Here is a 27,275-nt window from a genome sequence, read left to right as displayed (position 1 = left end):
AAACAGAGATGAAGTATAGAGTAACTGAAATGAAAACTACATTAGAAGGAATCAATAGCAGAATAACTGAGGCAGAAGAACAGATAAGTGACCTGGAAGACAGAATGGTGGAATTCACTGCTGCAGAACAGACTAAAGAAAAAAGAATGAAAAGAAATGAAGACAGCCTAAGAGACCTCTGGGACAACATTAAATGCAACAACATTCACATTATATGGGTCCCAGAAGGAGAAGAGAGAGAGAAAGGACCAGAGAAAATATTTGAAGAGATTATAGTTGAAAACTTCCCTAACATGGGAAAGGAAATAGCCACCCAGTCAGGAAGTGCAGCAAGTCCCATACAGAAGAAACCCAAGGAGAAACACACTGAGACACATAGTAATCAACTTGGCAAAAATTAAAGACAAAGAAAAATTATTGAAAGCAGCAAGGGAAAAATGACACATAACATACAAGGGAACTCCCATAAGTTTAACAGCTGATTTCTCAGCAGAAACACTACAAGCCAGAAGGAAGTGGCATGATATACTTAAGTGATGAAAGGGAAGAACCTAAAACCAAGATTACTCTACCTGGCAAGGATCTCATTCAGATTTGATGGAGAAATCAAAAGTTTTACAGACAAGCAAAAGCTAACAGAATTCAGCACCACCAAACCAGCTCTACAACAAATGCTAAAGGAACTTCTCTAAGTGGGAAACACAAGAGAAGAAAAGGACCTACAAAAAAACCCCAAAACAATTAAGAAAATGTTAATAGGAACATACATATCGATAATTACCTTAAATGTGAAGGGATTAAATGCTCCAACCAAAAGACACAGGCTTGCTGAATGGATACAAAAACAAGACCCACATATACGCTGTCTACAACAGACCCACTTCAGACCAAGGGACACATACAGACTGAAAGTGAGGGAATGGAAAAAGATACTCTATGCAAATGGAAATCAAAAGAAAGCTGGAGGAGCAATACTCATATCAGATAAAATAGACTTTAAATTAAAGACTATTACAAGAGACAAGGAAGGATGCTACATAATGAACAAGGGACCAGTCGAAGAAGAAGATATAGCAATTGTAAATATATATGCACCCAACATAGGAGCACCTCAATACATAAGGCAACTGCTAAGAGCTATAAAAGAGGAAATTGACAGTAACACAATAATAGTAGGGGACTTTAACACCTCACTTACACCAATGGAGAGATCGCCCAAAATGAAAATAAATAAGGAAAGAGAAGCTTTAAATGACACAAAAGACCAGATACATTTAATTGGTATTTATAGGACATTCCAGCCAAAAAAAGCAGATTACACTTTTTCTCAAGTGTGCATGGAACATTCTCCAGTATAGATCACATCTTGGGTCACAAATCAAGCCTCAGTAAATTTAAGAAAACTGAAATCATATCAAGCATCTTTTCAGACCACAACACTATGATATGAGAAATAAGTTACAGGGAAAAAAACATAAAAAAACACAAACACATGGAGGCTACACAATACATTACTAAATAACCAAGAGATCACTGAAGAAATCAAAGAGGAAATCAAAAAATACCTAGAGACAAATGACAATGAAAACACAATGATCCAAAACCTATGGGATGCAGCAAAAGTAGTTCTAACAGGGAAGTTTATACCTATACAAGCCTACCTCAAAAACAAAAAAAATCTCAAATAAACAATCTAACCTTACACATAAAGGAACTAGAGAAAGAAGAACAAACAAAACCCAAAGTTAGCAGAAGGAAAGAAATCAAGATCAGAGCAGAAATAAATGAAATAGAAACAAAGAAAACAATAGCAAAGATCGATAAAACTAAAAGCTGGTTCTTTGAGAAGATAAACAAAATTGATAAACCATTAGCCATACTCATCAAGAAAAAGAGGGAGAGGACTCAAATCAATAAAATTAGGCATGAAAAAGGAGAAGTTACAACAGACACTGCAGAAATAAAAAGCATCCTAGGGCCTCCCTGGTGGCGCAGTGGTTGAGAGTCCGCCTGCCGATGCAGGGGATACGGGTTCGTGCCCCGGTCTGGGAGGATCCCATATGCCGCGGAGCGGCTGGGCCCGTGAGCCATGGCCGCTGGGCCTGCGCATCCGGAGCCTGTGCTCCGCAACGGGAGAGGCCACAACAGTGAGAGGCCCGCATACCGCAAAAAGAAAAAAAAAAAAAAAAAGCATCCTAAGAGACTACTACAAGCAACTCTATGCCAATAAGTTGGACAACATGGAAGAAATGGACAAATTCTTAGAAAGGTATAACCTTCCAAGACTGAACCAGGAAGAAACAGAAAATATGAACAGACCAATCACAAGTAATGAAATTGAAACTGCGATTAAAAACCTTCCAGCAAACAAAAGTCCAGGATCAGATGGCTTCACAGGTGAATTCTATCAAACATTTAGAGAAGAGTTAACACCCATCCTTCACAAACTCTTCCAAGAAATTGCAGTGGAAGGAACACTCCCAAACTCATTCTATGAGGCCACCATCACCCTGATACCAAAACAAGACAAAGATATACAAAAAAAGAAAATTACTGACAAATATCACTGATGAATATAGATGCAAAATTCCTCAACAAAATAATAGCAGACAGAATCCAACAACACATTAAAACAGAATCCAACAACACAATCAAATGGGATTTATCCCAGAGATGCAAGGATTCTTCAATATACACAAATCAATCAATGTGATACACCATATTAACAAACTGAAGAATAAAAACCATATGGTCATCTCAATAGATGCAGAAAAAGCTTTTGACAAAATTCAACACACATTTATGATAAAAACTCTCCAGAAAGTGGGCATAGAGGGAAACTACCTCAACATAATAAAGGCCATATATGACAAACCCACAGCAAACATCATTCTCAATGGTGAAAAACAGAAAGCATTTCCTCTAAGATCAGGAACAAGACAAGGATGTCCACTCTCACCCCTATTATTCAACATAGTTTTGGAAGTCCTAGCCATGGCATTCAGAGAAGAAAAAGAAATAAAATGAATACAAATTAGAAAAGAAGAAGTAAAACTGTCACTGTTTGCAGATGACATGATACTATACATAGAGAATCCTAAAAATGCCACCTGAAAACTACTAGAGCTAATCAATGAATTTGGTAAAGTTGCAGGATACAGAATTAATGCACAGAAATCTCTTGCATTCCTATACACTAATGATGAAAAATAAGAAAGAGAAATTATGGAAACACTCCCATTTACCACTGCAAAAAAAAGAATAAAATACCTAGTATGAAACCTACCTAGGGAGACAAAAGACCTGTATGCAGAAAAGTATAAGACACTGATGAAAGAAATTAAAGATGATACCAACAGATGGAGAGATATACCATGTTCTTGGATTGGGAGAATCAATATTGTGAAAATGATTATACTACCCAAAGCAATCTAACAATTTAGTGCAATCCCTATCAAATTACCAGTGGCATTTTTTACCGAAGTAGAACAAATCATCTTAAAATCTGTATGGAGACACAAAGACCCTGAATAGACAAAGCAGTGTTGAGGGAAAAAAATGGAGCTGCAGGAATCAGACTCCCTGACTTCAGATTATACTACAAAGCTACAGTAATCACGACAATACGGTACTGGCACAAAAACACAAACATAGATCAATGGAACAAGATGGAAAGCCCAGAGATAAACCCACGCACCTATGGTCAACTAATCTATGACAAAGGAAGCAAAGATATACAATGGAGAAAAGACAGTCTCTTCAATAAGTGGTGCTGGGAAAACTGGACAGCTACATGTAAAAGAATGAAATTAGAACACTCCCTAACACCATACACAAAAATAAACTCAAAATGGATTTGAGACCTAAATGTAAAACCAGACACTATAAAACTCTTAGAGGAAAGCTTAGGAAGAACGCTATTTGACATAATTCACAGCAAGATCTTTTTTGATCCACCTCCTAGAGTAATGGAAATAAAAATAAAAATTAAAAAACGGGACCTAATGAAACTTCAAAGCTTTTGCACAGCAAAGTAAACCATAAACAAGACGAAAAGACAACCCTCAGAATGGGAGAAAATATTTGCAAACGAATCAACAGATAAAGAATTAAGCTCCAAAATATATAAACAGCTCATGAAGCTCAATATTAAAGAAACAAACAAACCAATCCCAAAATGGAAAGAAGACCTAAATAGACATTTCTCCAAGGAAGACATACAGATGGCCAAGAAGCACATGAAAAGCTGGTCAACATCACTAATTACTAGAGAAATGCAAATCAAAACTACAATTAGGTATCACCTCACCAGTTAGAATGAGCATCATCTGAAAATCTACAAACAACAAATGCTGGAGAGGGTGTGGAGAAAAGGGAACCCTCTTGCACTGTTGATGGGAACATAAATTGATACAGCCACTATGGAGAACAGGATGGGGGTTCCTTTAAAAACTAAAAATAGAGTTACCATATGATCCACCAATCCCACTATTGGGCATATACCTAGAGAAAACCATAATTCAAAAAGATGTATGCACCCCAATGTTCATTGCAGCACTGCTTGCTATAGCCAGGTCATGGAAGCAACCTAAATGCCCATAGACAGACGAATGGATAAAGAAGATGTGGTACATATATACAATGGAATATTAGCCATAAAAAGGAACAAAATTGAGTCATTTGTTGAGATGTGGATAGATCTAGATACTGTCATACAGAGTGAAGTAAGTCAGAAAGAGAAAACTAAATCTCGTATATTAATGCATGTATGTGGAACCTAGAAAAATGGTACAGATGAACCGGTTTGCAAGGCAGAGGTTGAGATACAGATGTAGAGAACAAATGTATGGACACCAAGGGGTGAAACCACCATGGGGTGGGGATGGTGGTGTGCTGAATTGGGCGATTGGGATTGACATGTATACACTGATGTGTATTAAACTGATGACTAATAAGAACCTGCAGTATAAAAAAAAAAAAACCAACTAACACTAAACTTTCTTTGGGTTATTTGTATGGAAATATGTTAATATAAATGTTTCAGACATTACATGAAATTTCTAAAAATCTTATATGTTCCGGTATAATGTTTTAATTCATAATTCTAGTTATTACTTTAAAATGTATATCTCAAAAATAACTAAATTTCCTTGTCAATTGCATTATTATGAACTTTCATCAAATCTTCAACTGTGGTCATTTTTAAGTCTTTTGTCATTTATACACATTTCTGTGTATACTCTGATGCTTTTGCAAAAATGTTCCTATAAAAGTGTTTCATCTTCAAGGAATTCATGGAAAAGACTTTGACAAGTACAGGTCTCTGGTAACTAATGAGACTGCTGAACTGAATGAATAAGCATTTTTAGAACTCTAATGCAAAACTGATGAATTCATAAAAGTGTTAACAAAAGATCAAGATAAAAAAAATTAATTATATGGGACTGAGTGAACCGATAAGGATGATTATAATTTTTGTGACTTTCTGTTTGAATAATAAAAAAAAAAATCCCACAAGGACTCAGAGGCAAAAAATATACAAATCAATTTTCACTGCAAAGTAACGGAGCTGTTACAGTGGAGGACTACTGGACTGAATGTCAATATTATGATATAGTATGAGTGTGTTTCATGTTTGGTAATTGCAATCATTGCTGCTTTTGTTGCGGTCATCCATTTACAATGCTTGGTGTCAGTTTATTTATCTCTTGTAAAAATAAAATATAGTGTGTGTGTGTGAAAAAAAGGGAAAAGACTCAATTCAACAGAATTAGAAATGAAAAAAAAATAAAAATTGACACTGCAGAAATACAAAGGATCATGAGAGATAACTACAAGCAACAATATGCCAATAAAATGGACAACCTGGAAGAAATGGACAAATTCTTAGAAAAGCACAACCTCCCGAGACTGAACCAGGAAGAAACAGAAAATATAAACAGACCAATCACAAACACTGAAATTGAAATTATGATTCAAAATCTTCCAACAAAGAAAAGCCCAGGACCAGATGGCTTCACAGGTGAATTCTATCAAACATTTAGAGAAGAGCTAACACCTATTCTTCTCAAACTCTTCCAAAATATAGCAGAGAGAGGAACACACCCAAACTCATTCTATGAGGCCACAATCACCCTGATATCAAAACCAAAGATGTCACAAAAAAAGAAAACTACAGGCCAATATCACTGATGAACATAGATGCAAAAATCAACAACAAAATATTAGCAAACAGAATCCAACAGGACATTAAGAGGATCATACACAATGATCAAGTGGGGTTTATCCCAGGAATGCAAGCATTCTTCAATATATGCAAATCAATCAATGTGATAAACCATATAAATAAATTGAAGAATAAAAAGCATATGAACATCTCAATAGATGCAGAAAAAGCTTATGACAAAATTTAACACCCATTTCTGATTAAAAAAACTCTCCAGAAAATAGGCATAGAAGGAACTTACATCAGCATAATAGAGGCCATATATGACAAACCCACAGCAAACATCATTCTCAATGGTGAAAAACTGAAACCATTTCCACTAAGATCAGGAACAAGACAAGGTTGCCCACTCTCACCACTATTATTCAACATAGTTTTGGAAGTTTTAGCCACAGCAATCAGAGAAGAAAAAGAAATAAAAGGAATCCAAATCAGAAAAGAAGAAATAAAAGTGTCACTGCTTGCAGATGACATGATACTATACATAGAGAATCCTAAAGATGCTACCAGAAAACTACTAGAGCTAATCAATGAATTTGGTAAAGTAGCAGGATACAAAATTGATGCACAGAAATCTCTTGCATTCCTATACAATAATGTTGAAAAATCTGAAAGAGAAATTAAGGAAATACTCCCATTTACCACTGCAGCAAAAAGAATAAAATACCTAGGAATAAACCTACCTAATGAGACAAAAGGCCTGTATGCAGAAAACTATAAGACACTGATGAAAGAAATTAAAGATGATACAAACAGATGGAGAGATATACCATGATCTTGGATTGGAAGAATCAACATTGTGAAAATGACTCTACTACTCAAAGCAATCTACAGATTCAATGCAATCCCTATCAAACCACCACTGGCATTTTTCACAGAACTAGAACAAAAACTTTCACAATTTGTATGGAAACATAAAAGACCCCTAATAGCTAAAGCAATCTTGAGAAAGAAAAATGCAGCTGGAGGAATCAGGCTCCATGGCTTCAGACTATATTACAAGCTACAGTAATCAAGACAGTAGCTTTGGCACAAAAACAGAAATATAGATTAATGGAACAGGATAGAAAGCCCACAGGTAAACCCACATACATATGGTCACCTTATCTTTGATAAAGGAAGCAAGAATATACAGTGGAGAAAAGACAGCCTCTTCAATAAGTGGTGCTGGGAAAACTGGACAGCTACATGTAAAAGAATGAAATTAGAACACGCCCTAACACCATACACAAAAACAAACTCAAAATGGATTAAAGATCTAAATGTAAGGCAGGCATTGTAAAACTCTTAGAGGAAAACATGGGCAGAACACTATGACATAAATCACAGCACGATCCCTTTTGATGCATCTCCTAAAGAAATGGACATAAAAACAAAAATAAACAAATGGGACCTAATGAAACTTACAAAACCTTTTGCACAGCAAAGGGAACCATAAACAAGATGAAAAGAAAACCCTCAGAATGGGAGGAAATATTTGCAAATGAAGCAACCGACAAAGGATTAAACTCCAAAATATACAGGCAGCTCATGCAGCTCAGTATCAAAAAGACAAACAACCCAATCCAAAAATGGGCAGAAGACCTAAATAGACATTTCTCCAAGGAAGATATACAGATTGGCAACAAACACATGAAAGTATGCTCAACATCACTAATTATTAGAGAAATGCAAATCAAAACCACAATGAAGTATCACCTCACCCCAGTCAGAATGGCCATCATAAAAAAATCTACAAACAATAAATGCTGGAGAGAGTGTGGAGAAAAGGGACCCCTCTTGCACTGCTGGTTGGAATGTAAGTTGATACAGCCACTGTGGAGAACTGTACAGAGTTTCCTTTAAAAACTAAAAATAGAACTACCATATGACCCTTCAATCCCACTACTGGGCATATACCCTGAGAAAACCATAGTTCAAAAAGAGCCATGTAGGGCCTCCCTGGTGGCGCAGTGGTTGAGAGTCCGCCTGCCGATGCAGGGGATGCGGGTTCGTGCCCCGGTCTGGGAGGATCCCATATGCCGCGGAGCGGCTGGGCCCGTGAGCCATGGCCGCTGGGCCTGCGCATCCGGAGCCTGTGCTCCGCAACGGGAGAGGCCACAACAGTGAGAGGCCCGCATACCACAAAAAGCAAAAAAAAAAAAAAAAAGAGCCATGTACCAGAATGCTCTACTTATAATAGCCAGGACATGGAAGCAACCTAAGTGTCCATCAACAGATGAATGGATAAAGAAGATGTGGCATATATATACAATGGAATATTACTCAGCCATAAAGAGAAATGAAATTGAGTTATTTGTAGTGAGGTAGATGGACCCAGAGACTGTCATACAGAGTGAAGTAAGTCAGAAAGAGAAAAACAAATGTCGCATTCTAACACATATATATGGCATCTAAAAAAAAAAAATGGTTCTGATGAACCTAGGGGCAGGACAGGAATAAAGACGCAGATGTAGACAATGGACTTGAGGACACAGGGAAGGGGAAGCTGGGACGAAGTGAGAGAGTGGCATGGACATATATACACTAGCAAATGTAAAACCGATAGCTGGTGGGAAGCAGCCACATAGCACAGGGAGATCGGCTCGGTGCTCTGTGACCACCTAGAGGGGTGGGATAGGGAGGCTGGGAGGGAGACGCAAGAGGGAGGAGATATGGGCATATATGTATACGTATAGCTGATTCACTTTGTTATACAGCAGAAATTAATACACCATTGTAAAGCAATTACACGCCAATAAAGATTTAAAAATTTTTTTAAAAAAGCAAATTTATTCAGAATAAAATGCTTTAGGATCCCATTTTTACTGGAAAATTTTGCTTGGCTGTCCAAAATGTTAAAGTGGGCAATAGTTTTCCAAGAACTCCCATAATAATTATTGGATTATAATTTCCACCATCCATAAGTTTTATTAGGCTGCATAAATAGGTTTGTCTTTTATAGGCTTGCATTGGCTTTAATTCTCAAATTTATTTTGGAAAATAAAGGCTGTATTGAATAACTTGACTTTCACCATGAAATGAATATGACAATGATTCCCCTTCAACAGCATTTGGAATTAGTATTTAAATCAAACTGTCTATTTCCTCATTACCTAAGATAGTCCCGTTCTATCAAAAGCATGAGAAAACTTTGGAAGGGAAGTGATTCTTAAGAATAAGAAATGAAAAGAAAGAGAGGATTGGAATAGTGAGAGTTTTTAAGGAAAGTGGAGGGATTCAAGAAATTAAGAAGAGTATTAGAAGCTCATATTTTACTTATATATCAATATATGTTAATACATAACAACCTTAGTTTTGATACATAAATTTAAAACTTTTTAAAATTGTTTTTTAGGGTGACTGGCCATCCCAATTTTCTGACTGTTTGGTTTCAGCACTTGAAGTTCTGGCAAATTCCTCAGTTTTCAGACAACTGGGATGATTAATCATCCTGCTTTTAATTCATCTGGTGCAAAACATCTATACTTTATCATTTTTCCTTCAAACACAGAAAATACAATGTGCATACCTGAAATCTCTGGGGGCTCTGGATTTTGAGGACTTTCCTCTCCCACTGATTTTGGAGCCCAGCCGTGCTTTGCCATAAATGCCTTGTAGGACCACCACAGGTAGTTTGAAAGCCAACTGTTAAGTTGCCATTCATCTGGCTGGAGAAGTAATAAAATGTAATCTGTGAAAAATAATGAATGTCCAAATAATTATAATAAAGAATTTCCCAAATGTGGAAAGTAATTCGAATGCTGTGTGCTTTCAAATACCTGACAACCATGTTGGTTATTTGTGGAAAGAAAAACTCTGCTTCGTAAGTTTGAGGAAGGAGAATCCACGTTAGAGACCAATGAGAGGAAGTGAGCTGTTAAAAACAAGGGTCAGTGTGTTAGATGCAGAGCCATCACTGGTAAACTTATTTAATACACCAGGCAATAATTCAGGCCTATATCCACATTGGGTCAATATATTTTTGTTTAAAGAACGAAATATTTAACGGTACCATTTATTTTTGCAAATGGTCTGGCTGATATTGTTACTTCAGTATATTCCCCAGTAAAATAACTAATTGTGAGTGTACTCCCTAAAACACTGTTATGGGCTGTAGTCCATGACCAAATTCATCTAACTTAGAAAGTTATAACCCAGCAAAGATGACATCCAGGGAAAACATTATACTGGGACTGCCCACCAAAATAAGTAATTCAATGAAGAATTCAAAAGAGATCCTATTTTGTTGTGTTTTTCTCAAGAAAGAATTGGATCAAATAGTCCCAGCTTTTGCCAGGATTATGGAAAATGATACTGAGTCCCGATGCTCTTCTGTAGGCTGCAGTACAGACCATGCCGGTCAACTTACTATTTAGAAGCCTATAAAATAAATGTGGAACATTCCCTGGGCTTTCATAGATTTTTTGCAATGCTTGACAAGGTTACAGTGTATAATATGGGAACCATTGTTTCCTGCTCATCAATTTGGTATGCCACTGTTTGTCAAAAAGAATGAAAAAATGATGTTGATGATGATTATGATGGCATACCTACCCAAATTATTCAGTGGTATTTGAAAGCTGTCTTGGAAATCAAATTTAATTGTCACATCATTGAGAGAATCAATAGTAAAATTATGAAACCTAAGAAACCTCTTTTTCCCTACAGCTATTCCAAAATTGTACCCTAATGAAGCAGAAAAGAAGAACATTAATGATTGCATATAACATAGTCATAAGCATAACTGAAGTCCCTGCAATAACAGAAAATTGTTCTCAGAATGTACTACCTGGAATCATTTTATAAACATAATTTCGATGAAGAGCTGGTATCATGGTGATAAGTGGACAACCATTATTTTGCTCTTGCTTCATATTCAGCAGGGAAAGCAAATGCTAAGCAAGTGAATAATCAAACGAGCATAATAAGCCATATGGATTTATTGTTTGCAGTTTAAATACAATTATTTGCAATACAAATGGTAATAGTATTCAACAGGCCTTCAATTACTGTTTATAAATATTCAGCTACTAAAAAGCACTTGTGATACATACAGTAAAAATTATTTTCATTTGTCAGGGAAGTCACTTAAATTAACCATATTTATTTTTGGAAAGTTGGTCTTAAAAATCAGATTGATACATTCAGCTATTAAATTAAGCTATTAAATGAACAGCATTTTCAATAAAATAATAAATTATATGAATATTTAAGCTAGGTGTTTTATAAATACAAACTACGTCATCCGGTACATTTTATGACACTGTAAATTATTCTGTATTTTGTCAAAAATTAAACGAGGTTAACCTTCAGGTTATCATAAAAAGTAAAGTTTTAAATTCAGAAACAACTTGAGATCCTTTAGCATTTGTTCTAGTAATAAGATTTCTTTTCATGGGGTAAAAAAGTATTCAAAATGCACCCAATAGCAATACTTGTTATTTTGTTTATTTATTTATTTATTTATTTTTAATTCCAATTTAGTGACAATAGCGTTCTTTCAAATGCACACTCAATTTTACCTTGCACCCTACGAGTACAGAAGTTCTTTAATTCACAGTTGGAGATGTTCCTTAGAGAACATCATCTTATAGAAAGTTATCTTGCTTTCCCTAGGACTTCAGTTATCAGGTCTATCAGTATAAAAGAAAGAAGCAGATCCTTGGCAGCATAAGTTTTTACCACATGCCCATTCCCTCATCTGATATCCTCTCCTACTGCTGGCTCTAAGCATCAAGAAGAGACTTACAAAGCTGATTTTTTTAAAAAAAGGTATTCAATATTCTCTCCACACACCCCTCTTAGGGAGCCTAGTAACATCATACCACACATATACACAACACCATTCTCATCACATGTCTCCTATTAATCTCTACCATATTCATTTCAGTTTGTTCATATGATTCATAAATTCCCATTTTATTCCTGCATCAATTAAAGCAACTGCATAGCCTATCTTCAAAACAGATTTAAAACCACCTTGTGATGAAGTCATTAATTATTAAAGCTACAAAGTAAGAATTATTAAAATTACAAAATAAGACAGGATGATTCCATTTATAATCTTAAATGTTTATGTTAGAGGGCTTTTTCTTCTTAGTAGCTGGGTACACGTAGGAGTAAAACCCCAGAAGTATATAAAATATGAAAGCAACAAAAACCATGAATCAAGTTTGAGGGCTAATTCAATAACTTTGGGCAGTGAATTCCACCAACCTTGATCCTTAGAAAAGATAAGGTAGAATTTTCAGTCTCACTTTCTTCAACTACTGATAGGCAGTCTTGCCCTTCTTCCATTTCCCAAGTTCTAAGTGATTAATGGGAATGAATGCAAGCAGGAGAAACAGAAATCCTATTGCATGCTGTAGAGTAACCAATGGGCTCAAAGGAACTTGAAAAACTGAGTATTTTAACAGTAAGATAATATCAAAAAAATCAGGCTGCAGGAATGGATCATTGTGACAAGATCCAAGGCCTGAAGCAAAGGTTAAAATGTCAAAACTTTTGGAACAGGAAAAGTGTGTTCGTTTGTGACAGAAATATGGCTCAGTTCAGATAACAGAGGTTAAATAACAGTCTTAGATACAAACTCCTTCAAGTTGGTAATTTCTATTTATTAAATTCCATTTCTACTGAATCCTAAGTTTTGCCTCATTCCTCTTCATTAAACTAACAATCTCGACATAAGCACATAATATTTGTTAAAACTGTATCAAAGGATACCCTCAAATAGTAATCCCCTATAATTGATAGCAATGTGTAAATAAATGCTGTCATATACATTTAAGTCTGCTTCAGTGATAAAGGGCTAGGTGAATCACTTTAGGGAATCATAAAATATGCAATAAAAATGAGAGTGAAATTAATAAAAATGTCAATGTAAAGACCTCTGAAATTTTTCTCAATAAAAGCAATGAAAATATTGGCAAAAATGGCCACAGTAAAGCTTACAGCAAACTGGAGACCTTTTATTCAATAAATAACTGAATCTTGGTAAAAACAGTAAATTTTAGGGGGGGGTTCTTTTCTTTTTCTTTTTAACTTGGCCCTATTCCTACCACTCTCCAGCTCCAAAGCAACTATAAAAAATGGCAGCCCACATTCCTGGTGCAGCATGGCAACCACAGAAATGAGCAGAATAGAGTTAAAACTCTTTCAAGCCTCATTACCAAATAATTATCAAATAATTATCATTATTTGATATGTCTGGTGTTTCCTGAAAGACACCACTTATAAGGCTGTCTGAAATTGCCCAGTACAAATAGACTCTTTACAGTAGGCATGTGTTGAAAACAATTACTGGTAAGTGTTTTAACTTTACTGTTGCTTGGTGCAGTACATAACATATGGGGTCAACAATAGACTAACCAAAAGCTTAAAGTAAAACTGGAAACTGAAATGTCCCATAGGAGATTTGAAATGCTCCAACATCTTCCCACAAACCTATAGAGACACGTGCATGCATAGAGCTGTACACATGCTCTGGAAAGACCTGAAAAGGCCCTAAGCTCTCATCTCTGGCTGACTTTGAGGCTCTCTTAAGGCAGGAAGCGAGGAATAAGACAGAGATATCAACTGCCTCGGTAAGTATTGAAGATACACCACAATAGAGTCCCTCAACAAACACTGGGAAATTTATTGGTTCCAGGCATTTAAGAAACTCTCTTTCCAGCTGACCACTTAACTGACCAAGCAGAGAATTCAATGGACACACATGACAGGAATAAAGACTTTACAGAATTATTCCAGGAAAGTCACTAAAGTAAAAACAACAAATACAACAAACCACAACAAACTGTAAAAGTGAGGGAAAAAGATTTCCACACTTGCCACATTGTATTGTTGTAGATGTCCATGTTTCAAAAGAAATTGTGAGAAATGTAAAGAAACAAAAAAAAATGTGACTCACACAAAGGAAAAACACAATCAAACAAAAGTGTCTCTAAGAAAGCCCAGACATCAGACCTACTGAAAAGAAGACTTTAAATCAGCTATTTAAAATATTTCAGAGCTAAAGGAAACCATGTCTAAAGAACTAAGAAACCATGAGAATGATATCTTACAAAGCAGAGACTATCAGTAAAGAGATATAAATTATAAAATCAATAACTAATCACTATAATTGATTGTTATACTTGATAAAAATCAAACTCAAAATTCAGTGTTGATGGGCACACAATATATTAAGATGCAACTTGTGGCAATAACAGCATAAAGGTGGGGAGAATAGAGCTCAGTAGGACAAATTTCTTAAATACTATTGCAATTAAATTGTACTAATCCAGCATAGATTGTTGTAATCCCTAAAGCATCCAGTAAACTAATTCAAAATATTATATATATACATACAATATATAATACATACAGAAAATATATGTGTAACAGAGAAGAAAACACTAATGGAGGAAGAGAGTAACAAGAAAGACATAGACAGAAAACAAATAGCAGATAGCAGGTGTAAATCCTATCTTAGCAATCAAAAGTCTGAGATTGATATATTGTATAAAAACATAAGCCAACAATTCAACTACAAAAAAAAGGGCTGAAAATAAAGAAATATAAAAAATATAAAAACAACTAAAAGAGAGCTGGAAATTCATAAAACATATTTTAATGCACAATAAAAATGTTATTAGAGGGCCTCCCTGGTGGCGCAGTGGTTGAGAGTCCGCCTGCCGATGCAGGGGATACGGGTTCGTGCACCGGTCCGGGAGGATCCCATATGCCGCGGAGCGGCTGGGCCCGTGAGCCATGGCCGCTGAGCCTGCACGTCCGGAGCCTGTGCTCCGCAACGGGAGAGGCCACAACAGTGAGAGGCCCGCATATCGCAAAAAAAAAAAAAAAAATGTTATTAGAGACATAAAAGAACAATTTATAATGAAAAAAGAATCAACCCATCAAACAAATAACAATTATAAATATATATGCACCTAAAAACAGAGCTCCAAAATATAAGAAACAAAAACTAATAGAATCAAAGTGAAAACAGAGAATTCAACAATAATAGTTGGAAACTTCAACACCCCATTTTTCAGAATGAATAGAACAATTAGACAGAAGATCAGTAAGGGTATAGAAGACTTGAGCTACACTATAAACCAGTTAGCCCTAACAGACACATATGGAATCCTCTATCCAACAGCAGCAAAATGCATATGCTTCTATTGTGTACACAAAATGTTCTCCAGGAAAGACCTTATTTTTGGCCACAAAACAAGTCTCAATACATTTAAGAGGATGTTAATCATACAAGTATGTTCTACAGCTACAATGGAGTGATTTGAGTCAAGAGCAGAAAGAAATGAAGGAAATTTGCAAATATGTAGAAATTAAATAACACACTCCTAATGGGTCGAAGGTGAAAATCAGAAGAGAAATTAGAAAATACTTGAGATGAAAAACTAATTTAACTGCATCTCATGCATTTTGAAGCATTGTGAAAATACAATATATCAAAATGCATGAGATGCAGTTAAATTTGTGCTTAGAAATAAATTTATAGCTATAAATTACTAAATTTAAAAAAAAGTTTTAAAATCAACAATCTAAACTTTCACCTTACAAAGCTGGAAGAAGAACAAACTAAACCCAAAGCAAGTAGTAGAAGAAAATAGTAAATATTAGAGCATAAATAAATCAAATAGAGAATAGAAAACCAATAGAATAAAATTAAGTAAACCAAAAGTTGGTTTTTGGAAAGATTAACAAAATTAACAAATCTTTCACTAGACTGAGACTGACCAATAAAAAAAAAGAAGACAACTCAATTTACTGAATGAATAGCGAAACAAGGGTCAGAACTACCAACTTTATAGAAATAAAAAGAATTATAAGGAAATATTATCAACAAATGCAGGCTAACAAATTAGATAACCTTGATAATATGAAAAAAATCCTAGCAAGACACAGAAACTGATTCAGGACCAAAACTGACTCTGGTAGAGATAGAAAATCTGAATAGATAACAAAAGAATGAATCAGTAACCAAAAAGCTCCCCACAAAGAAATTCTCAGTCACAGAAGGTTGAACTAGTGAATTCTATGAAACATTTAGAGAATTAACACTAACTTCACCAACTCTTGCACAAATTATAAGAGGAAAGACTTCCCAACGCATTCTGTGAGGCCATTATTTCCTTGATACCAAAACCTGGCAAACATATCACAAACATATCAAAAAAAAGAAAATCACAGATCAATATCCCTGATTAACATACATGTAAAAATACTAAACAGGGCCTCCCTGGTGGCGCAAGTGGTTGAGAGTCCGCCTGCCGATGCAGGGGATACGGGTTCGTGCCCCGGTCTGGGAGGATCCCATGTGCCGCGGAGCGGCTGGGCCCGTGAGTCATGGCCGCTGAGCCTGCGCGTCCGGAGCCTGCGCGTCCGGAGCCTGTGCTCCGCAACGGGGGAGGCCGCAACAGTGAGAGGCCCGCATACCGCAAAAAAAAAAAAAAAAAAAATACTAAACAAAATATTGGAAAGCCTCATCAAGCAAGACATAAAGATATAAAAAGGATTATTCACCATGACCAAGCAGAATTTATCCCAGGAATGCAAATTTGGTTCAACATATGAAAACCAATCACTATATGAAAACTAATCACTATAAAACACCATATAAATAAAAGCCCAAAATGACATGATCATCTCAACAGATGCAGAAAACACATTTGACAAAGTCTAACACTTTCTCGGGATAAAAAACACTTCATAGGGCTTCCCTGGTGGCGCAGTGGTTGAGAGTCCGCCTGCCGACGCAGGGGACATGGGTTCGTGCCCTGGTCCGGGAAGATCCCACATGCCGCGGAGTGGCTGGGCCCGTGAGCCATGGCCGCTGAGCCTGTGCTTCCGGAGCCTGTGCTCCGCAAAAAAACACTTCATATATTAGTCAGAGACGTGAACATGCTTACCTGATAAATGACATCTACAAAAAACCCTCAGCTAACATCAAACCTGATGGTAAAAGTTTAAAAAGTTTTCCACTAATGGAAATAAGGATATCTGCTATCAGCAATTCTATTCAACATTGCACCCAAATTTCTAGGTGGGCAATTAGACAAGGAAATGAAATAAAAGGCAGCCAGAAAGGAAACAGAAATTAAAACTCTATTTGCAAATGACATGGTCTTGTACATAGAAGGTCCTAAGGAACCATGCAATTACATCAGCCCATTTGAACAGTCGATGATAATCTTCCCATATTAAGATCAGCTAATTGGTAACTTTAATTACAACAGCAAAGTCCTTTGATAGAAGTACCTAGATTAGTGTTTGAATAACCAGGGGATGAGAATCTTGGGAGGACATCTTTAGAATTCTGCCTGCTACAAACAGTAGTCACTAATTTGGTTCCCTTGTTCCATTTGCTATGTTATAAGGTACTGACCAAAATCTATGAGGCCTAAAGTAGTTAGGTTGCTACGAGTTCTCCCTTTACTGATTCGGTTGTAGGACACTGAATCAGCATAACTAATCATCAGAGTTGCAAGACTTCATTTGCAGAGAACTAAAATCTTCTGGGTCCTTTCCAACCACTTTAATTGGTAAAACTCCCTGCCCACTTTCATTTGGCAGAATCTCAGTCTACTGACCATTTGGCTATGATTCAAAAGGTACATTCTTTGAAATTTGTATATTTATTTCAATATACATTTATTTTACATATTTCTGTTCAGTATGTATTCAATATGAGGCTGAATTAATTTGAATTAATACTCATATAAATTTAACAAATAAGTCACCTGCCTGTAAAGATAAAATTTCTGCCAAAAGGAAAGCAAATGATATAAAGGAAAAAATTCTATATCTACAGAGAAATTGTAGCACATATTATCTTTTGGCTCTAATCAGTGAAATAATATCATTTACTTTAAGATAGGTTTACTACTAATTTATGTGGAGTAATTTCATTGATGTCATATCAGTTAATTCAAATAATCATCTGGGTTGTCAATTATGATTCCCTGACTGATATATTACCTGAATTTGAAATAAAAGGAATGAGGAAATAAACAAATATATTATCCAATAAAAAATAAGCATCACATTTATAGAAGAATTATATAAACCTCATGTAGCTTATTTTAAATGCACACACATGCAGGCACACATCAAGAACGCTGATATCATGAACTTGGCAATCAAAGAATTTGTGGGAAAGAAAAACAAAAACGGAAGCTCTCTGCAAAACATTACTTGAGGCAGAATGAATTATGAAGTACCAAATGTGTATGCCTTTGATATTAATTATGTGGTGTGGCTGAGGAGTTGCATTATCCATCAACGCTCTCGTTTCCACTGCCTGATTGCACAGTATTGGTAATTGTTGGTAATAGGACTGTCAGCTGTGAAGGAGTTTGGGTAGAGATGGGAAAAGACGGAAGGAAATAGTATTGATGAGCAAAATCAATAACCTTTGGGTGACATAATTCCTGACATTCCCAAATACACTTTTGGCCTAACCTTCATTTCCAGAGACAGTATCCTCTAGCCATAGTAGACTGCTATATCATTGCCTGGGCACACCAAGTAACTCTATATGGTCCTTATGTGGTTCTTTCAGTTTGAAATATTTCTTTCACTTCCCTGTCCATTGAAATATCACTCATCTTTCAAGTCCTTTCTCAAATGCCCTTCTCCTTTCCAGTGTCAGAACTTGCCTATAGCCACAGAGCAATCTTCTCAGACTAATATTATAGTACCTTTCAAATTTCTCCCTGTATTAAAATTAACTGGGTTATTCTTGAGAATGCTTTTCAAAGAGATCATAAACACTCCAAGATGCAACATGTATCTTAAAAGTCTTTATAACATTCACAGCCTTTATCATGATGCCTTACACACACTGGGCTTAATAAGAGCTTTTGAACTGAAATTAACAATTGATACCAACATATAAAATTATATGTTCATGAACAATCAATTTTTCATCTTTAATTTTTACTTTTAAACTAGTATAACTACAATATTAAAGATGCAACAAGTGGAAAAATACACTGTACACCCACTTAATGAACACAATTCTTATTTTTATTTTTATTATAAGAAACAGGCTTAACTACTGTAACAAAACCTCCTCCATAATGGAAAATTCAGATGAATTTTTAAATAACAGCGTAATGAAGCTGATTTCTTTGCAAAATCAGAGTATAGATCAAAGTAAGCTTCACCTATGTTTGCTACAAAAATGAACTGAATACTGACCACTAAAATTAAGATTATAACTTATCTGTTAGTGGAGGAATTTTATCCTTTACTTATGTAGCCCCATTGCATGTTGTCAGATGCAAAAATGCTCAATTAACATTTATTGAACAGACTAAGGGACAGCAAACTATGACCTGCAGACAAATCTCACCTTCCACCTGATTTTGCATGGCCTGAGAGTTAAGGGTTTTTACATTTTTAAATGGTTAAAAAAGTTCAAAAGAATAATGTTTTATGACAGGTGAAAGTTATATGAATTATAAATTTCAGTGTCCATCAGTAAAGTTTTATTATAATATAGTCATGCTTTATCTTTAAGTATTGTTTATGGCAACTTTCGCAGTATAGTGGCAGAGTTGAGTAGTTGGGACACAGACTGTATACCCTAAAAAGCCACAATTATTTACTATCTGGGCCTTTAAAAAAATATGCAGATCCCTGGAATAGAACATTAATGTTCAGGTTAATGTCTCCATTACTAAATTGCAGCTTCACTGGGGACAAGATCTGTGTTCTTGTTCACTATTATAGCTACACACACACAATGTGTGGAATAATATATATGCCTAATAAAAAGTTTTTAAATTAATATATAAAATAATAAACATTACTTTTTCACTAACATCAAAATAAATGGATATTAAGACTATAAAGGCTATAAAAACTTGATCTAGAGAGTTAGAATATGAGACTCTTCTATTTTTTGTCTTTTGCTGTTGCTTATTAATAAAAGAATCTAAGTCACTGTCTAAATAACACAGCCTGCCAAGTATTGAGAAATAGATTATGGTTCCTAGTGCCCTTCAGAAAGAGCAGCATAGATCAGTTTAGGACATCCTGGTGTTAGAAAACCCAGTGATGAATATAATGCTTATATTAAAAAAACAAGAAAAACCTAAAAGCTTTGGCCTGAGGTTAAGCTACCACTGCAGCTAAAACACTGATAGAAAGGTTGCTATTTCCTTAGCCTGAAGAATCAGGTAAAGAAGCCAAGGACATGCAGGTCCACCACAAATAAAGGGCAGAATTCTAGAAAGAAAAGAGCCAGAAAAAGGGGTGACCCAGGTTCTATGGATAAACTCTACCCAAATCTCCACCTAAAACTGAAACATGCATGTGCAGGGAACACTTCTAGTAACTAAAGCTAAAAGAGCTGAATTGATATTTGAACTACTGAATTGATATCTAAACTACAAAACAGAATTCTCAATTTGAGTCTAAGCAAGCTAATCATCTACTCTAATGAAATCAATCATAAATACTCTCAATAAATATAACAGAATCCAGAGACTCTACAGTAGTAAATTTACAATGTCATAGATATGATCCAAAATTATTTGACAGGAAAAGGACGAGGAAAATACGACCATGCCATGGGAAAAGACAGTCAACAGAGGTCAATTGTGAGATGAAGGAGACAAGGATTTTTTTTTTTTTTTTTTTTTGCGGTATGCGGGCCTCTCACTGTTGCGGCCTCCCCCGTTGCGGAGCACAGGCTCCGGACGCGCAGGCTCCGGACGCGCAGGCTCAGCGGCCATGGCTCACGGGCCCAGCCGCTCCGCGGCATATGGGATCCTCCCAGACCGGGGCACGAACCCGTATCCCCTGCATCGGCAGGCGGACTCTCAACCACTTGCGCCACCAGGGAGGCCCCGGAGACAAGGATTTTTAATTTACAATTATACTGATGCTCAGTGAAGGACAATACACTCATAATGCATGAAAAGATAAGAGATCTTAGTAGAGAAATTAACATAATTTAAAAGCAATCAAATGAAAAATTTTATACAATATCTGATATTTTTTAAAAGATCATTGGATAGGCTTATAACCATATTAAAGATGACACAGAAAAAAAATCACAGAACTTGAAAATAAATCAATTGAAAGTGTTCAAGGTGAAAAAAGGGAAAACAATCAAAATATATAAGACCCTCAATAATAATATGTTAGACATGTTGTCTAACATCATGATGATTGGAGTCCAAGAAGGAGAGGAGAGAAAGAAAGAGATGGAAAAATATATCTGAATAAATAAGGGGAGAACACTTTCCAAAATTGGTGGAAAAAACAATTTAAAATTCATGAAGCTTATTTAACCTGATTAGGACTTTTAAAATCTCATGCCTAGGCACATTATAGACAATTGATTAAAACCAACATAAAACATCTTGATAGCACTAAGAAAAACAAAGCTATATTAAATATAGCAAAACAATCATTTTAATAACTGTGAATGTCACATCAGGGAATAGGGAGGCCAGAAGACAAGGAAATAATATCTTTAAAGCACTAAAAGAAAAATATGTCCATGAACAATTCTATATCTAATGAGAATATATTTCAAGAATAAAGGGAGAATAAAGACATTTTCATTAAGGAAAACTAACAATTTATCATCAGCAGAACTGGACTACAAGAAATACTAAAGGAAATTCTTTATACTGAAGAGAAATGATACTAGAGACAAACTCAGATAGTCAGAAGAAATGGAGATTATTGCAAGTAATGAATATGATAAAAGAATATTTTTCTCTTAATTTATTTTTAATAATATTTAAAGAAAAATAGCATTGACTTGTAAGATTTATAACTTACATATTATAGATTACAGATGTAATACATGGGATCACTATAAAGTAAAGGACAATGAGAAAGGGATAAATGACCTATGCTTTTCTAAATTGTCTACATTTTAAGTATATTTTACAATATCAATTTTAAGTATACTATAAAGAGTTAAGAGTATATGCCATAATGCCTAGAGTTACCACAAAATTAAATGTTAAGACATACATCTAAAAAGCCAATTAAAACAGGATTTTTAAAAATATTCAAATAATCTCAAAGAAGGCAGAGAAGGAGACCAGAAGGATCAAAAACAGAATGTTCAAACAGAAGACAAACAATAAAATGTTGATATAAATCTAACAATACCAATTATTACATTAAATTAAATGGATTAAACATTCCAATGAAATGAATTATCATAATGGATACAAAAGCAAGATTCAACTACATGCTGTCTCCCAGAGACACACTTTAAGTATAAAGACACAGACAGGTTGAAAACAAACAATAGGAAAAAATATATTGTAAAAACAACGTAAGAAAAGACAGATGACTTGCACACTATTTTTATCACCTTAACCTAATTGATAGTTATAGACCCCTATACCCAATAATTGCAGAATACACATTCTTTTCTAATTCACCTGGTATTTTCACCAAGATAGATTATATGCTGTATCATAAACTAAGTCTCAAAATATTTTAAAAGATTGAAATGAGAGAATGTATTAACCAAAAGGTAATTAAAATTAGAAGTCAATAATAATATGTCAAAACCCCACAAACATAATATTTGGAAATTCAACAACACACTTCTAAATAATCCATGGACCAAAGAATAAGTTACAAAGGAAATTAGAAAATGTTTTAACTGAATAATATATATCAAAACTAGTGAACCAAAATTTCCACTTCAGGAAATAAGAAAAAAAAGAAAAATAAATAAAAGGAAAATCCTAGGTAGAAGAGAAGAGGAGAGGAGATAAAACACAAATAATCAACAGCAGGAATAAGGGGGGTTGTTGCTATACATTCTACAGACACTGAAAGGATAACGGACTCTTAACAACAAATTTGACACAGTAAAAATAGAAAAAGTGGATTTCATAAAATTAAAGACTTCTCATTAAAAATATCAATAAGAAGATTAATATACATTCCACAGACTTGGAGAAAATATTTGTAAGCATAAATCTTAGAAAGAATGGGAAGCCAAGATATATAAAAACTGGTACAAGGAACACTCATTCATTGCTGATGGGAATGCAAAATGGTACAGCCACTTTAGAAGACTGTTTGGCAGTTTCTTATAAAACTAAGCATACCCTCACCATAGAATCAAGCAGTCATGTTCCTTGGTATTTATACAAAGGAGTTGAAAACTTACGTGCACACAAAAACCAGCGGCTGGATGTTTATGGTAGCTTTATTCATAATTGCCAAAATGTGGAAACAACCAAGATGCCCTTCAGCAGGTGAATGGGTAAACTATGGTACATCCAGACAGTGGAATATTATTCACCACTAAAAAGAAATGATCTATCAAGCCATGAAAAGACATGGATGAAACTTAAATGCATATCAATACATGTCATTATACATTTGTCCAAATCCATAGAGTGTACAACGCCAAGAGTGAACCCTAATATAAACTACGGACGTTGCGTGAAAATTATGCATCCATGTAGGTTCATTGATTGTAACAAATGTACCACTCTGGTGAGGAAGTTTTGTAGTGGGGGGAGGCTGTGTGTATGTGGGAGCATGGGGTGTACAGGAAATCTGTGATGTCTATTCAATTTTGCCGTGAATGTACTCCAAAATTAGAGCCTATTTTAAAAATTACAACTAATTCATAAAAAAACAAGTAGCCCAATAAAAATTAAGCAAAATATGTGAGCAGAAAGTTTACAAAAGATATATTAATAGCCAATGAGCTTCTGCAAAAGAGACCAATATCAACAGTCATCAGGAAAATTCAAATTCAAACTATGGTGAGATACCACCACATACTTAGCAGAACGATCAAAATGAAACCACTAAATAGAAAATATTAACAAAGGTGTAGAACAACAGGAAGTCTCACAGATTGTTGGTAGGAGTGTGAAATTGTACAGCTACCTTAGAAAAAACTCTGGCAGTTCTCATAAAACTAAACATCCATTGATGCAGCATTTCAGTTCTAGGTATTGACCAAAGAGTGTTAAAAACATATATTCACAATGACTTGTACAAAAACGTTCATAGCAGTTGTATTCATAGTAGCCCAAAACAGGAAAAAAACACGGGTGTCCATCAGTAGGAGAATGGACGAATAAACTTATTCAATTGCAAACTGCTCAGCAATAAAAAGGAAAGAACTCATGTTACATGCTACAACCTGGATGAATCTGAGAGCAAAGTGAGAAAAGCCTTACATAAAAGGGCATATAATGCACGAGTTCATTTATATGAAGTTCTAGAATAGGCAAAACTAATCTATGGAGGAGGAAAAGGGATTAAAGCAGTGATTATTTTGGGAGCAGAGGATGGGAGCAAGGATTGACTAGGAAGGGACCTGAGGGAACTCTCTGGTGTGACAGTAATGTTCACATTTTGTTAGGGGTTTGAGTTGCACAGGTGAATGCATTTGTCAGAACTTATCCAATAGTATTGATACATTTAAATTGGTATTTTCATATAACATAAGTTTTACTTCAAAGGGAAAAAAAAACTGTAATGAATACCTAACTCCAGCAGAAGGACAAACTTTTTCTTATGGGACCAAATAGTTTAGGCTTTGTCGACATATGGTCACTGTCACAACCACTCAACTCCAAGACTGTAGTACAAAAGCAGCCACAGACAATTTGTGAATGAATAGGCATGGCTGTGTTCCAATAGAACTGTATTTACAAAAATAGGAAAATGACCTACAGGACATGGTTTGTTCATCTCTACGTCTAGTTAATGATACCGTGTTGCCGTATTTGTGGTAAAGTTATTCCTGCAACTTTCTCTGAATGCATAGAAAATATGACAGATTGATAGATGGAGAAAGGGATGGGTGGATGGATAGATATTGATAAAACAAACATAGAAGAGTAAATTTAATTATATAACCTAAGTGGTAGGTATATGGTTAGTCACAATAAGTTTTTTTCAAACTTTTTCACATTCTTGAAAATTTTTATAATAAACTCTTGTCAGGGGAACATACAAATAAAAAAATAAGTGGGTTCATAGATCCTGTTCATAGCTTACTAGGAAAAATAGAGCTAATATGGCCATAAATTAAGAAACACAGTGTAGATGAAACTTTCAAAGCTATTATGTGCTGCCCAACAATCCCACATGACCAAAGAAATGCCGCAGAAATGGGTCCTGCAGGTGTGTCTGAGGAGAATAGCAAAGAACCTCCAGTCCTAGACTATGATCATCATACCTCCCTAGAACAAAATAAAAAGACTGGATGCTGTTTAATAGTGCGTGTGCTTCATAATATAATATATGGGGTTTAGACCCAATTTAGCAATTGGTTAAAATAACAAAAGTTCTCATAATCCCATTTAAACCTAATTTTAAATACCCAAATAAGAAAAATAATCTGTGGTATAAAAGGAAATATTAACTTTTCAAATAATTTTTTTTTTATCTTTGATAACCTATACAGTTTAGGTTTACAGAGAACTACACATTTTAAAAACCTCACGTATCACCTTTACCATGAGCTGAATTCTAGAATTATTTAAAACTCTTTATTTTTATAAGAATTAAGAAAAACTCATATTTTATAAGTTATAAGAAAAACTTTTATATTCTTATAAGAAAAACTATTATATCCCATTCTTTGAAAAAAGTTTTACTATCATTGCAAAGATATATTTGAATATGTGTAATGATACTATTTTATCTAATTACAATGTTATACACTTTTAAAAATCAATACTACATCTTAAACACTTTGCCTCAAGCTTTAGTAGACTTCAAATATTGACACAGTGATGTTTTTAATGTTCTAATAGATTTTCAAACTTAGCTCTGAAAACTTCTCAAGGCATTGATTACATGATGAAAAATATTAATCTGGAGCACTGACAAATTATTTCAAGTGTAAGTTAATCAAAAATTTTATTAATACTCATGAAATAAGGATTGCTGAATGGAGACAAGATTCCAGCATGACTTTTTCCATAAACATTTTCAAGCACCTTATATCTGAAGGCAAAACATTTGCTTATTTAAAGCAGTCTCTAGGGAAATACTCATATTTTAACATTTAACTGTAGTTATAAGAGACGCATCACTATTATTAAAACCACTAGCCTTCAATTATTATGCTAGGCAACATTTTGCCCCTCTTTCCCTATGAGGCTTATAGTATTATTATTATTTCCATTTTACAGATGAGGAAACTGAGACCACACAGCTAGCAGGTTAGCAGGGCCAGTATTCAAACACAACCAGTCTGACTCCAGAGATCTTAAACCAAGCGATATAGCTAAGACAGTGTCTGCCTATATAACATCTCAATTTTGATGTGAATTGATCCCATTTTATCTCTTTACTAGGCTATCAAATGGCAAAATAAGAAAAGAGAAGGAAGAAAGAAAGAGGGAGGAAATGGAGGAGAAAAGAGGTGGAGACCCTAATGTTGTCTAACTTCAAGACGAGGTGGCAAGAAGAAGAGAATCAGAGCCACATATAACATAAAAAGAAAGTATCAAGTATTCTGCCCATGATGGAGACTAAGGTAAGTAACTGTATACTGTGGAAAATCTTCTTCCTAAGTAAAAGGAAAAAACAGTGAGGAGGTTCTAAAGGGGAAATGGTATTACAATGGCTAAAATTTGGGAACCAGATTTAATATCACCATCTAACACTACTGTATGTATCCATAATAAATGTTTCATGTAATTGCAGTGAGTCGGTCCTGTTTGTGAAGTCTGGCTCCCCCCGTTTTTTTTTTTTTTTTTTTTTTTTTTTACAAATTTAATCAGTTATACATATACATATGTTCCCATATCCCCTCCCTTTTGCGTCTCCCTCCCACCCTCCCTATCCAACCCCTCCAGGCGGTCACAAAGAACCGAGCTGATCTCCCTGTGCTATGCGGCTGCTTCCCACTAGCTCTCTACCTTACATTTGGTAGTGTATATATGTCCATGCCGCTCTTTAACTTTGTCACAGCTTACCCTTCCCCCTCCCCATATCCTCAAGTCCATGCTCTAGTAGGTCTGTGTCTTTATTCCTGTCTTACCCCTATGTTCTTGATGACATTTTTTTCTTAAATTCCATATATATGTGT

The 27,275-nt window shown here is 35.1% G+C and overlaps 1 protein-coding gene across 1 annotated transcript in view; it reads right to left on the bottom strand.

Annotated features, from left to right (window-relative positions):
* Nucleotides 1-27,275, bottom strand: part of MALRD1 (MAM and LDL receptor class A domain containing 1) — a 625,167-nt gene that overhangs the window by 569,943 nt on the left and 27,949 nt on the right. The window contains exons 4-5 of the mRNA XM_060096153.1: nt 9,988-10,082; nt 9,738-9,899 (exon numbers count right to left, since the gene is read on the bottom strand). Of these exons, the coding sequence (XP_059952136.1) occupies nt 9,738-9,899; nt 9,988-10,082 (257 nt within the window). The remainder of the gene's footprint in view (nt 1-9,737; nt 9,900-9,987; nt 10,083-27,275) is intronic.

This window comes from Mesoplodon densirostris, chromosome 4, assembly GCF_025265405.1.
Source record: "Mesoplodon densirostris isolate mMesDen1 chromosome 4, mMesDen1 primary haplotype, whole genome shotgun sequence".
In the NCBI taxonomy this organism is placed as follows: Eukaryota; Metazoa; Chordata; class Mammalia; order Artiodactyla; family Ziphiidae; genus Mesoplodon; species Mesoplodon densirostris.
This window is presented reverse-complemented; position numbering and strand designations above follow the sequence as displayed.